Here is an 11270-nt window from a genome sequence, read left to right as displayed (position 1 = left end):
TGCTGGTGATGCAAAACTGCAAGGAATGGCTGTTGTGCCAGAGGGGTGTGATGCCATCCTGGGGGACCTTGACAGGCTGCAAAAATGGGCTGACAACGCCTCATGTAGTTCAACACAGGAACATCTAAAGCTCCACACCTGGGTATAATAACCTCACATACCAGTACATGCTGGCACATAAGTACAGTTAATTTCAGGATCACCAGAACACATTCTATCTGTTTACAGTTTTATTGTTCCAACAAGAAACAATGTTATCTCTTGCTCTGTTTGACAAATGATAGCATCCACTCTTGAACAACAGTCTAAAAGAAAAAAACTCCAGATATATATGTACCTGCGGCTGAAATGGTGGAGCAGTAGGTCCCTGCATGCCTTGTGACTGTTCATCCATTCTATCACGTACAAGCGTTTCTTATGTCCTGAAAAGAAAAATACAGTCATTACACTTTAATTCAATCTGTATGATCAATGAACATCAACAGAAGAACCTTCTCATTTGTACGTTTGAAATTACAAATATTTAACTATTCCAGCCCTGCACTGTTTGGGGAAGGAGGTTTTCATATGTTTAGCTGTTCTATAAAATAAATCACTATACACATCTGAACTTATTAAGAAATGTGAACTAAAACTTCTTGCATCAGACAAATGGCTGTGTCTTATAAAAGCTGTATCTTCCCATTATTCTTCAGTCACCAACCACTTGTTTAACAACATGGATATGTGCTGGCCAGTACCTTGGACTTATGGACATAATGGGAAATAGCAGATCAGCAGAAGAAGTAAATAGAAAACTCTATCTCCTATTGCAAATATATACCCAAGATTAATGAAATATAAGCTGAAACATTTAGACAATGTATGTTGATTCAGGCACTGTGCAACCCATTCATCTCATCTGAGTCATCAGAGGCACTGACTGCAATTGTTTGGGACTTTGTCTTGATCCTTCTGTTTTAAATTTGGGAAAAGAGTAGAAATGGCAGAAGTTGTATTACCACTGCCAGTGGCTCTGCCCTCTGTGGCTTGGTTTTAAAATAAAAGCAAGCAAACTGAAGAGGTAACACATTCTACCATATGAGAGATAAAGGATTTATTGACTTGTGGATTTGTTGTTGCTTTTGCAGAAAGACAAAGATTAGTATCTTACATCCACATATAAAAGTTATTTTATTTTCTTAATCAGCTTTTGTCTTTGAAGACTGCATTGATAGAGTCACATTTTAGAGAAATTTGGCATTTTGATCACACAAAATCTCAAATATGTAAAAAAAAGTCAATGATGCAAAGTGAATCTTTTGTACTGTTTGTCAACATAAGCAAGAATTAGATTTTGTTGCTTGAAGACTGTTTTTATTGTGAGGCATGCCTTTCACCTTGATATTAACTCCAGAGTTCAAAATATAATGGTATAACATTGATATCTTTAAACTTGAACTGAGGCAGTAACTGTTACTCTTACAAAGATCATTTTTAAGTTCTAATTTACAGTGAAAAGACACCAAAAAAACTCCAGAGTCCACACTTGTTTGAAATTGAAATGTAAACACAAAACACATCTATTTGTGACGTCTATCACTACTTTAAACAAGTAATACAAAGACCTTTTTCTGCAAATCCATCACCAAAATATATATTAGTTCACAGAAAATAGACAACAGATGAGATGAGAGGCAAGTCAACTATACCATCACCACCCTTCAAAATCCCCAAAGGGCCAAATATAACTCATGTTTCTAAACACTCTCAAACCAACTATGTAGGGAAAAGGACTCCTTGCCTTCACCACACCACTTGCAAAGAAGGGAACAATGAAAGACTTTCTCAATCCTTTGTCTTGCAAAGATGATGTTCACCATTTCGAAGATGAAAATCATTTGGACTCAAGACAATCCATGCACAATATCAATCCCAGGAACATGCTTCATCTTATACTCAGGTTATGGCTGCTAACACTTCAGTTATGAGATGACTTTTGGTTAATTACTAGGACTTTTTCAGTTGATCAAAAGAGTAGGTGGCACCTACACACAAAGGATGAACGATGAGGTACCTGGGGATACAAACAATACAACACATTTTTCATCTGAAATCACAACTGCCTAGCAACTCCTCTAATTGACATTATTTACCTCACAAGACAACAAAAGGAAGTCAAGTCCTCACCAGTAAGTCAGACTATCAAACTGCAACTGCCTGAACTGGGAGTAACACCTTTTCCTTCCTTCATGATCAGGCCTCACTGTCCTTATTCACTTCCTCACTGGCCACCAGTCAGTGCTCTCAGGTATCTGCACACACATCTGAAGCTGATGCCAAGATATAAAGCAGCCCACAAGGCAAGGGGTGCACTCCTACACCCCAAGCTCGCATCCCATAATCAACACTCAGCTTTCCAGGTGGCTTCCAGCAGCCTCCCAGAGGAGGGGTGGACTACCCACGACTGCCAGTGAAATCAGAGCAGACAACACTCCTGAACGGGAGCCAGACCTCCTCGCTTTCAGTTCACTGGAATGTATTGTGAAATAACATTTTAAAAAGAAAGATACCTAGGAAAAACTTGAAATCCTTGTGACTTAAGTCTAGCAACTAAGTCTTTATAAACCTGACCAAATTACTTCAGGAGAAAAATCCCTGCCTAATCCCACAAAACATGCTTTTTAAGCACTGGTTTCATAGCTCCAAGTCCGTAAAGCATTCACGTTGAAACACACTTCATGGTATTAAGGCAAAAATGGCATTGCTTTAACAGATGGCAGTTCTACCACAACAGAAAAATACAATGTTTTCCTGCAGAAAACACTACTGTCTCAGTGAGACATTGTTTCCATTAGCTACATGCTATGCACTTGTTTGTCCCTTTGGCATCTTAAGTGAGAACATACAATAATCAATGTCAAAGCAGAAGCGGCTACACTTTAAGAAAAGAGCAAAATCGAGCATTTACTTAAAAAATATTCAGTGTTACAGTTCTGCTGAGAATCTGAGAATCTCAGCCTTCTTTATTTCTGGAAAATACAGATGTAAGTACTCTGCATAATTGCTTACACAGAAACATTAACTTACACTGGTTCACAATGTGCTGATCAGGCACAGAGTCAACTCAGCTGCTGTTCACAAACAATGGAATGTACTACGTGTACTTCTGGATTACACTATCTATTAAAAGCAGGTATTTTTGCTTTTTACTACAACCATTATTTTAGTGAGGTTTGAACCAAGGCTCTGCAGAAACAATTACCCTTTAAATACCCTACACATGCCTTATTTTTTCAGATTAAAGTCAGATTCTTCAGTAACACGGATTTAAAATGTCAAGGTTTAGATCCCTAAACTTTTCAACTATCTTTAGTAGCTAAATTCTAAGATATGGACCATCCTCAGCTGAGGGGGAAAAAGACAAAACAACATGTATTAATACGAGTTTGCATATAAATACACAGGCTAAAGAAATATTGCACCTGTATCACATGTTGACTCTCAGCTATCCAAAAGCATCAGTTAAAGGTAGGTAGAACATTCAAATAGTCACCCTGGTTGAACCTAAAAAAAGCCTTGTGCCCTGGAAACAAGGCCTTCGATTTCCCAATGCCTTACTGAATATCCCGAACACAACCATGCAGCCCACCACAGCAGTGTTAATCCCAGCAGTGTGTGCCAGGGAGCCCAGCCGTGCCAGTCCAGTTCCAGAGCTCCTCTCTGTCACCTGGAGAGTCACTGACATAACCTCCCAGCTCTGAGGCCAAACTCACAATCCTTGTGGGGAGGAGACAAACTTCACAGCCAGAAATGACAGCCTGGCCCTTCAGCTTGATGTGAGCAGGTTAAAAAACAGTCACTGTACTAGTTTATAAACCAGACTGCCTTAAGTAATTTCTTTACCTCTTTTAAGGCAAAAGCTTGGCCTCTGGAGGGAACTGGCTTGCTGGTTTGTCAGGTCACCAACACTGATCAGCACTTCAGCATCTACTCAACACTGGGTACAGACTGGAGTTTATACTGTTTATGTTTATATATATTTTTATATACAAGCATTAATAACCCAAAATGCATTTAAGCTGACACTCTCTTGAACCCTGCCAAGAGTAACTGGCTAGAGATAAAACAAACTCAGTACTGGAAGACGATATTAATCATCACATTAAAATGCCATTTATCCCTATAAGTATACAAATATATATATACACATATACACAAACTCTATACCCATGCATAGTAATATATACATGCATACATACAAGCCAGTGCATACTTACAGATTATGCAACTACACTTAAGTGTGTGTGTACACAGAATATTTCATTTTTACCACTGTCAGCTAGTAGCAAATATTTGCTTCACACTGTTCCCAAAAAAAAGTTTTCTAAAGCATGGAAAATACATACTCACTTGTCAAATTCTCTGCAGAAGCATCCACATCAGAGAAAAGTTGTATATGCAACTTGTAAAGCACTGAAAGTGATCAAATATAGATCCGTATACATCCATATTCAAGTAGGATTAGCCTTAATTTTAGAAACAGTTGCTAAAAGCCAGATCAATATTCCCTACAGGATGACAAGACATTCTTCCACTCTGTAGAGACATCCCTGAATCTGGACAACACAAATCCCCAGCACTTTTTCATCCACAAGAAGATATCAACTAACTAATTGGAAATACTACATTTTTCTGAAAACTTATGTTCAAATTCCGTACTCATGGACAGTCCAGTCAAAAAACACAGTTAAGCTGGGGTAAAAACTGGCTTTAGCAAGAGCAGAAGCAACCATACACAAATAATCCATTTGCAAAAAAGGGAATACGCTAAGGGTTTGTATGCAATTTTCCCATCCATTTGGCCCAACTTATCAGGCATATTTCCACTCCAATCCTGAAAACACACATGCCAGTCACTGTCACTCCCCAACTACAGAGTTCACTCTATCCGTGCTGTCTGACTAGAAGGTTAAAGTCCAAGCCCACCTGCTTCACAAGTCCTCTCAGCTTCCTTTTCATTTATTTGCACAATTTAAGACACTATACTTTGTTTACTTCTCTCGAAACACTTCAATTATGTCACTCAAGTAGATTGCTTATCTTGCAAGGTGCTCCCAAGGGGTTGTACATGCACTGACTTGCCCCTTACTGCACCATTTGTTTGTCATTTCATAGGAACTGAAGAAGAAACAGAATCGAAACTGCTTCAGCAGCAAGCTGCAACAGTTTCATTTAACGTCGATTCACCTGAAACAAATTTGTAACCAATTGCTTTATACTAAATAGCCAGTTATAAAGGACACAGGTGGATCATAATCATGTCACAGTGAGAAGTTTGACAGGGAATGAAGTATTGTATCTAACCACAATACTATCAGGAAAACAAATCCACAGCCTACTCTGCTGTGCCCCTGCCTCTGTAGGGATGCAGTTCTAAAACAGCATGATCTGAGTAAGTGATGCTGCTGCTTCCTGTGCCTTCAACCATGACTCTCAAACTCTCTTTCCAGTGAGGTCTCTTTGGCTACTCAGACTTCTTATAAGAGAAATGAAACAAAGTGAAAACTAACCTTGACCAAAAGTCACTTTTTCTCAGTTCAGTTCCCCAAACCATACTGTTGCAGAGACAAGGACAGAACTGTGATGACAAAAGACGTGAAGACACAGAGCAGCCCTACCTTGGATCAGTTAAATATACTGCCAAATTACATCTCTAATGTGAAATTATACAAGTCAATGTAATAGCTCAGTAACACCAAAGGTCTTCTTTCCTCTCCCTTTCTCTGCCACATGATCCTGTGTTGTTGTCTTGAACTCTCTGGAGCTGGTGCTGAGCTGACTTAATTTCCTGAAGCAGCTGGGCTTATGCTCTGCAAGCAGTGAGCAGAACCAGGACATGTGGGAGCCTGCTGAGCACCAGAGACAAAAGTAGGGGAAGTTCAAGGATGGGACCTGTAGGAAGGGGACTGCAGAAGAAACAGAACATCTCCCTCCTGGCAACAATACCAACACTAGCTCACCACATTTAACTGTATTTCACCCTTAGCAGGGAGGCAAATAAGCTCTTCAACTCAAAAAAGCTGTAACAGAAGAGCCAGAATAGAGAGAAGCCAATTGATTCAACACCAAGCCAAGAGCTTTGTCAAAAAAATACTGTATAGAAGTCAAAGTAGAAAACAAAATTAATGAAAGGAAAATAAACCAGGATAACAAATCAAATCGGGGAAAAAAATGAAAAAAATACAGATTTTACAAAGAAAGGAACAGAAGACTATGTAGAAGCCATTATCACCCAAAAAACCTCACAACTCCCACATGCAGAGAGGGAAGAGACCTTTCCCTAATGAAGGTATGGTTTAAAATGCATCTGTAACAACAAATTATTCATAAAGATATTATGAAAAGCTTTACTAAAAGTGTAAACAGCTGAGCTTCATGCAAGAGTTAACAAATATGCAGGACCAATTAAAGACTAGAAGCACTGTCAGATAAACCCATTATGGGTAAATACAGAGAAAACACATCCAGTTTGGAAGGCTGGGAGGATACCACTGTGCCACAACTGTGTCTGGTAATGCACATGTTGCTACAAGTGAAGCAGAACACATTCAGTAACAAATTCCACACATTCCTTTAAGAAACATCCAAACATCTTAGAAGGTAGTGCAAGATAACACCTTACTGCAGGTGTTAAACACACATTCTCAGGCTGAAAAAATATACCTGTAGTACATAGTTTAAAATCTGCTACCCCAAAGATGATAAAATGAATGAAGCACTAAAAAGAAAAGAGACATCAGCCATGTTTAATAGGCTTTCTGTGATCCTCTGAGCAGCATTACCTTTGAATCCTGAACCATGCATGACAGCAGTGAGTAATCCAGGATCCCTGGGTCCAGAAGCAAAGCAGGCAGCAGCCACCACACTCACTTCAGAGGCAGGCCCAGACTTCAGCTCACAGCTGTTTCTCTGTTTTACATTAAACCACCACTGCTTAAAATATGCAAGATCCATTTGTGGTTCTGGAGTATCCTCAATGACTACCTCTACATCCAGCACTCTGTTTGCAGGCTGCTTGCTGTTCCTCCTATGAAGTCCTGCTTATCTCCATAAACTTCACAGCCCACGTACCCAAGACACAGTTCTGAATTTCAGTCAGGGCAAGGACTGGAAGTTCACTGCTGCGAAGACAACTCCTTTTTTGGATCTGCTCTCAGATGAGGACGAAAAGGGTACAGAAGAAGGGCCTCTGCAGGGCAGAATGCTATGCATTTTCCCACTACAAGTTTCAACTTACTTTAGAATTAACTTTCAGTTCACCTGTGATAATTTTGCCTTCCAGCTTTCTAGGAATTGGTAATTTTGTAAACACTATACACTGCAACAGAAAATTAAAATGAACTGAAAAAGACTGGCTCATCATCCCTTCACAGCACCCAACTCAAATTTCTCCCAAAGACTTCAGCAAGAATCTAATCTATAAGTTCTAAATGTACTTTTATGACATTGTAAAGTAATTCATCTGGTCCAACACAAATTCAGCTATTAAATAAGACAGCAATAACTTTGCCATAAATCATTCTAAGTAGCTTAAAGCAAAGAGACTTGAAAGCAAACTCCCAAATGCCACATGATGCAAAGAGCCTCTCTTACTCTGTCACCTGTACTCAGAGGCAAGAAAATCACTAATATCACAGAATTAACTATGTGCAATCAGGTTTTAACGTGATTATTCACAGTATTTTCTTACAAATTCCTCTTTTTAATGTCTTGTTTAAAATTTTATAACAAATTCCCTTACATAACTACATGCCCAACAGGGAATAATGGTACTTGAAATATACTGTGTACTTCTAGCTACAAAAATCACAGTTATGTTTCACATGCCAGAGAGAAATACACAGGATGCTCTTTACTAGAGAAGCAACTCATTTTAATACCATTGCTTCTCTGCAGCTTTTATAACTAACCTGACAGGAAGAATCACTTTAATACTTACTAAAAAAAGGAAACACATAGTGAGATGCTGTACTTCGGTCTAGGGCTCAGTTCCTTCCCCTGTAGCCAGGGAGGTCAAATGGCGATAAAAACAGCAAATCAGTGCTCTAAAGGCTGCCCTTATCACCACTTTGGTATTTTGGTCAGTTATTTTCATCTCTGCTGCAAAGCACATGGAACGCAACTAAACCGAACAAATTCTCTGGAAATTAGTTAACTTTTATGACTATCCAGAGTATTAACCTTGACAGAATAACACCCACCCTGTCCTATATCCTACTCCTCGAGAAACAGGAAGGATTTTTGAACAAGCACCAAATAAAAAATTCCCTTGGAGGTAGAGAAGTTACTGCAGCTTGACATTTCCTAGGGGACTTTCCAAGGTAACGTGAACTCAACCGTTCAGCACAGATGTTTGGTACAATGTCAAACTTCAGAAGGCAACAAGGCATTGATGGCAATACAACTGAATGTAGAGCTGGTATAAATGCAGAGAACTGCACTAAGTTTATTAGACACAGCAGAGTTTGGCACATATGAACGACCTCTCTCACCACAGAGTCTGTCAACAAATACACAGGACTGGCTGTATTTTGTGCAACTGAGCTCAACTCTTACACAAAAAAAGAAAGGCACAAATGGGCTATCTGTCTAACAATTCAGAAGATACCACAGGTCACAGTAAAATTAGCAAGTAACTTCCTGCACTCTGTTTTTCATTTCAATTTCTCATTTGCTCACAGGTCTTCAGATTAACTCTAAAATGTTACGGGGTTTTTTTCTTCTTTTGAAACAAGTTTCCATGTTGAGGATGAGAATCTACTTATCTAATTCTTGCAGACCCCAGAAGACACTGTGATAACAACAAAAAAAAACTGGTTGAAGAGAAGTCCTTGATTTATTCTCAAATTATTTTTTACTGTAATGACTAACTACTATGTTGAATACAAGATATCTAAGACAAAGGCAGTATGTCCACCCTTATAGTGAAAAATCCTGAAGTGCGCTTTGAGAAGTTATCTACTAAAACATAAAATATTTATAAATACAGTATCTTCATGTTTTGAAACTAAAGAATAAGTGTTCTTAAATATTATTCTTTTCCACTATCGAAAAAGAAAAAACAACAAACAAATCTGCAGGGCTTTAAGTTCTTACTTTAAAGCTGTTGGATACCGCTTGTAAGTTTCTGTCTCTCCGCTTGTAAGTTTCTGTCTCTTTCCACAACACCAACAGTTTTCCCTCCTCTGCCTAAGTTTTTCACAGCCCATGAACTAAGACTGTTTTCTTTCTCAAGACAGTTCAAGTCTGAAGTTTGAAGTACAGACTTTTCCACAACACTTGAACTGTCTCCCAAATAGCCTAGAAAGTAAAATACTCCTAAATCTCATTTGTCCTGATTTAGCAAATCTGCAAACGCAATTATCCAATATAATCATCTAATCACTCAAAGTGTGTATCTTATGGATTAACACATTATTTACTGTAAGTTCTGCATCTCAAGCTTGTAATACAACTTTATACAGGAAATACACACCGGACATTCAGTGAAACTACCATGCATGTGTGAACTTTCCTGAGAAGTGATGCCATCATCGCAATCTGAGAAAACTCAGCCATCACTTCGAAGGTGACAAAAAATGTTAGCACTGAATTGGTGTCAGAAAAGGAAAAATTTAATAAAGTTTTTTCTAATATAAAGAATCAAGTATTTGTGCGATTAATGAATACACATACCCTAATTATCTTGTATCAAAAGAAGGGTGAATACCCTAAGTTTTACCATTCAAGTGATGCTCCTCACAAAACGAAGAGACAAAGCAAGCACGTTCCACCGACAGAACAGCATTCTGAACCTCTGAACCCTAAGGCCAGGCAGGTACAGCTCGCATGGACACAGAACGGAATCCCGGGCTAAATAGGCGACACTGGGTGCTCGGTGAGGTAAAGGAGGGGGGACACCCCACCAGACGGAGGATGCCTCCCTTCCAGCGCTCCCCTTGGGTCTCAGCTCCCCCCAGTCTGGGCGGGACGCGCTGCCCCCGCCGAGGGGCTCGACCGGGCACCCCCCGCGCCCTCCCAGGCGGTCCCGCGGGGCAGAGGCGGCGAGTCCGGCCGGGACGGGGCTGCTCCAGCCCGCAGCGCCAGGGCTGCGGCTCCCGGTGTTCAGCCGGTGCCCCGTGCAAGCCCCGCACCGGGCTGACCCCTCGGCCGCCCCCGGAGCACCAGCCCGACACCCACCCCAGGCGGGAGGAGGGCACGGGAGGCTGGAGGAAACCAGGGGGACACGAGGAGGAACACGACGGGAAGCAGCTCCGCTTGCGGCAGCACCCGAGGAGCCCACGGGCCGGTGGAGGCAGGGCGGCAGACGAGGCCGGAGGCGGCGGGGCCGGGCAGGGTCCCCGCCGCCCGCTCCGCTCTGCGGAGGCAGCGCGGCAGCCGCCGCCGGCCGAAACGCCGCCGCAGCGCTCAGGGCGCCGCTCCGCCGGCCGGGGCACACAGGCACAGCGGCTCGGCAACCTCCGGCCGCGGGCAGGCGGCGGTGCCCCGCTGGCGGCTCAGCCCCGCCGCAGCCACGGCCCCGAGTCCCGCCCCGGCCGCCCAAACTTTCTCGCCGCCGGCGCCGCGCGCGAGCGGAGCGGCAGCTGCCGCAGCCAATGGCGTTGCGCGGCGCAGCCCCGGCAGCCAATGGCAGGCGGCGGGAGGCGGAACCACGGCAGCACCCGCTGGGGGAGCGGCTCCGCAGCGCGGCCGCCGCCACCGGGACCCCCCGCGCCTCCCGGGCCGCCCCCCGCGGCCCCGCCGCCGACTCGCTTACCGGGTAGCCTGGCTCCGCCTGCTCCTGCCGCGGGGACCTGGCACCGGCCGCCGCTCCTCCCCGGCTGCTCCGCCGTCTCGGGCCCGGGGCCGCGCCGGCACTGGCGGCGGGCGCCTAGCGGGGCTCCTGGCGGGCGGCGCGGGCACCGGCAGCAGCCCCGACCTGCTCTCCGCCCCCCGCCACTCCTGCCGGGCCCGTAAACATCCCGGCATCCCCGAGGATGGGGCGGGGCGGCCGCCGGCCCCGCCTCGCTGCGCTCTGCCCGCCCGGCCCTGGCCGCGGGGTCTGGCCGGGCCCGGGTCTGCCACCGCGGGCCCGTGTGCGGGGATCGGCGGCTCGCTGGGAGGTGGCCTGGGCTGTCCGTGCCTTGCTTGGATCAGGGAGCACTGATCTCTCATGGTGTTCGCAGCACGGAGCGCAGCGAGGCCCTGCTCTGCCCTGGCACTGCGGGGACGGAGAGCGCCGCTCGCCC

At 43.7% G+C, this 11270-nt stretch overlaps 1 protein-coding gene across 4 annotated transcripts in view; it reads right to left on the bottom strand.

The window, feature by feature from the left end:
* Nucleotides 1-10882, bottom strand: part of NEK7 (NIMA related kinase 7) — a 64293-nt gene extending 53411 nt beyond the window's left edge. Inside the window, exons 1-2 of one of the 4 annotated variants that reach the window (XM_071564771.1) lie at nt 10799-10882; nt 338-422 (exon numbers count right to left, since the gene is read on the bottom strand). In XM_071564771.1, coding sequence (XP_071420872.1) covers nt 338-394 — 57 coding nt within the window. In that variant the 5' untranslated portion in view covers nt 395-422; nt 10799-10882. Of the gene's footprint in view, nt 1-337; nt 423-9763; nt 9783-10221; nt 10292-10798 lie in introns of those variants that run through there. The other 3 variants (XM_071564772.1, XM_071564773.1, XM_071564774.1) reach the window with 3 other exon arrangements.
* Nucleotides 10883-11270: the final 388 nt, after the last annotated feature.

This window comes from Pithys albifrons, chromosome 10, assembly GCF_047495875.1.
Source record: "Pithys albifrons albifrons isolate INPA30051 chromosome 10, PitAlb_v1, whole genome shotgun sequence".
NCBI classification, from domain to species: Eukaryota; Metazoa; Chordata; class Aves; order Passeriformes; family Thamnophilidae; genus Pithys; species Pithys albifrons.
Note: the sequence above shows the minus strand (reverse complement) of the source record. Positions and strands in the feature narration are given on the sequence as shown.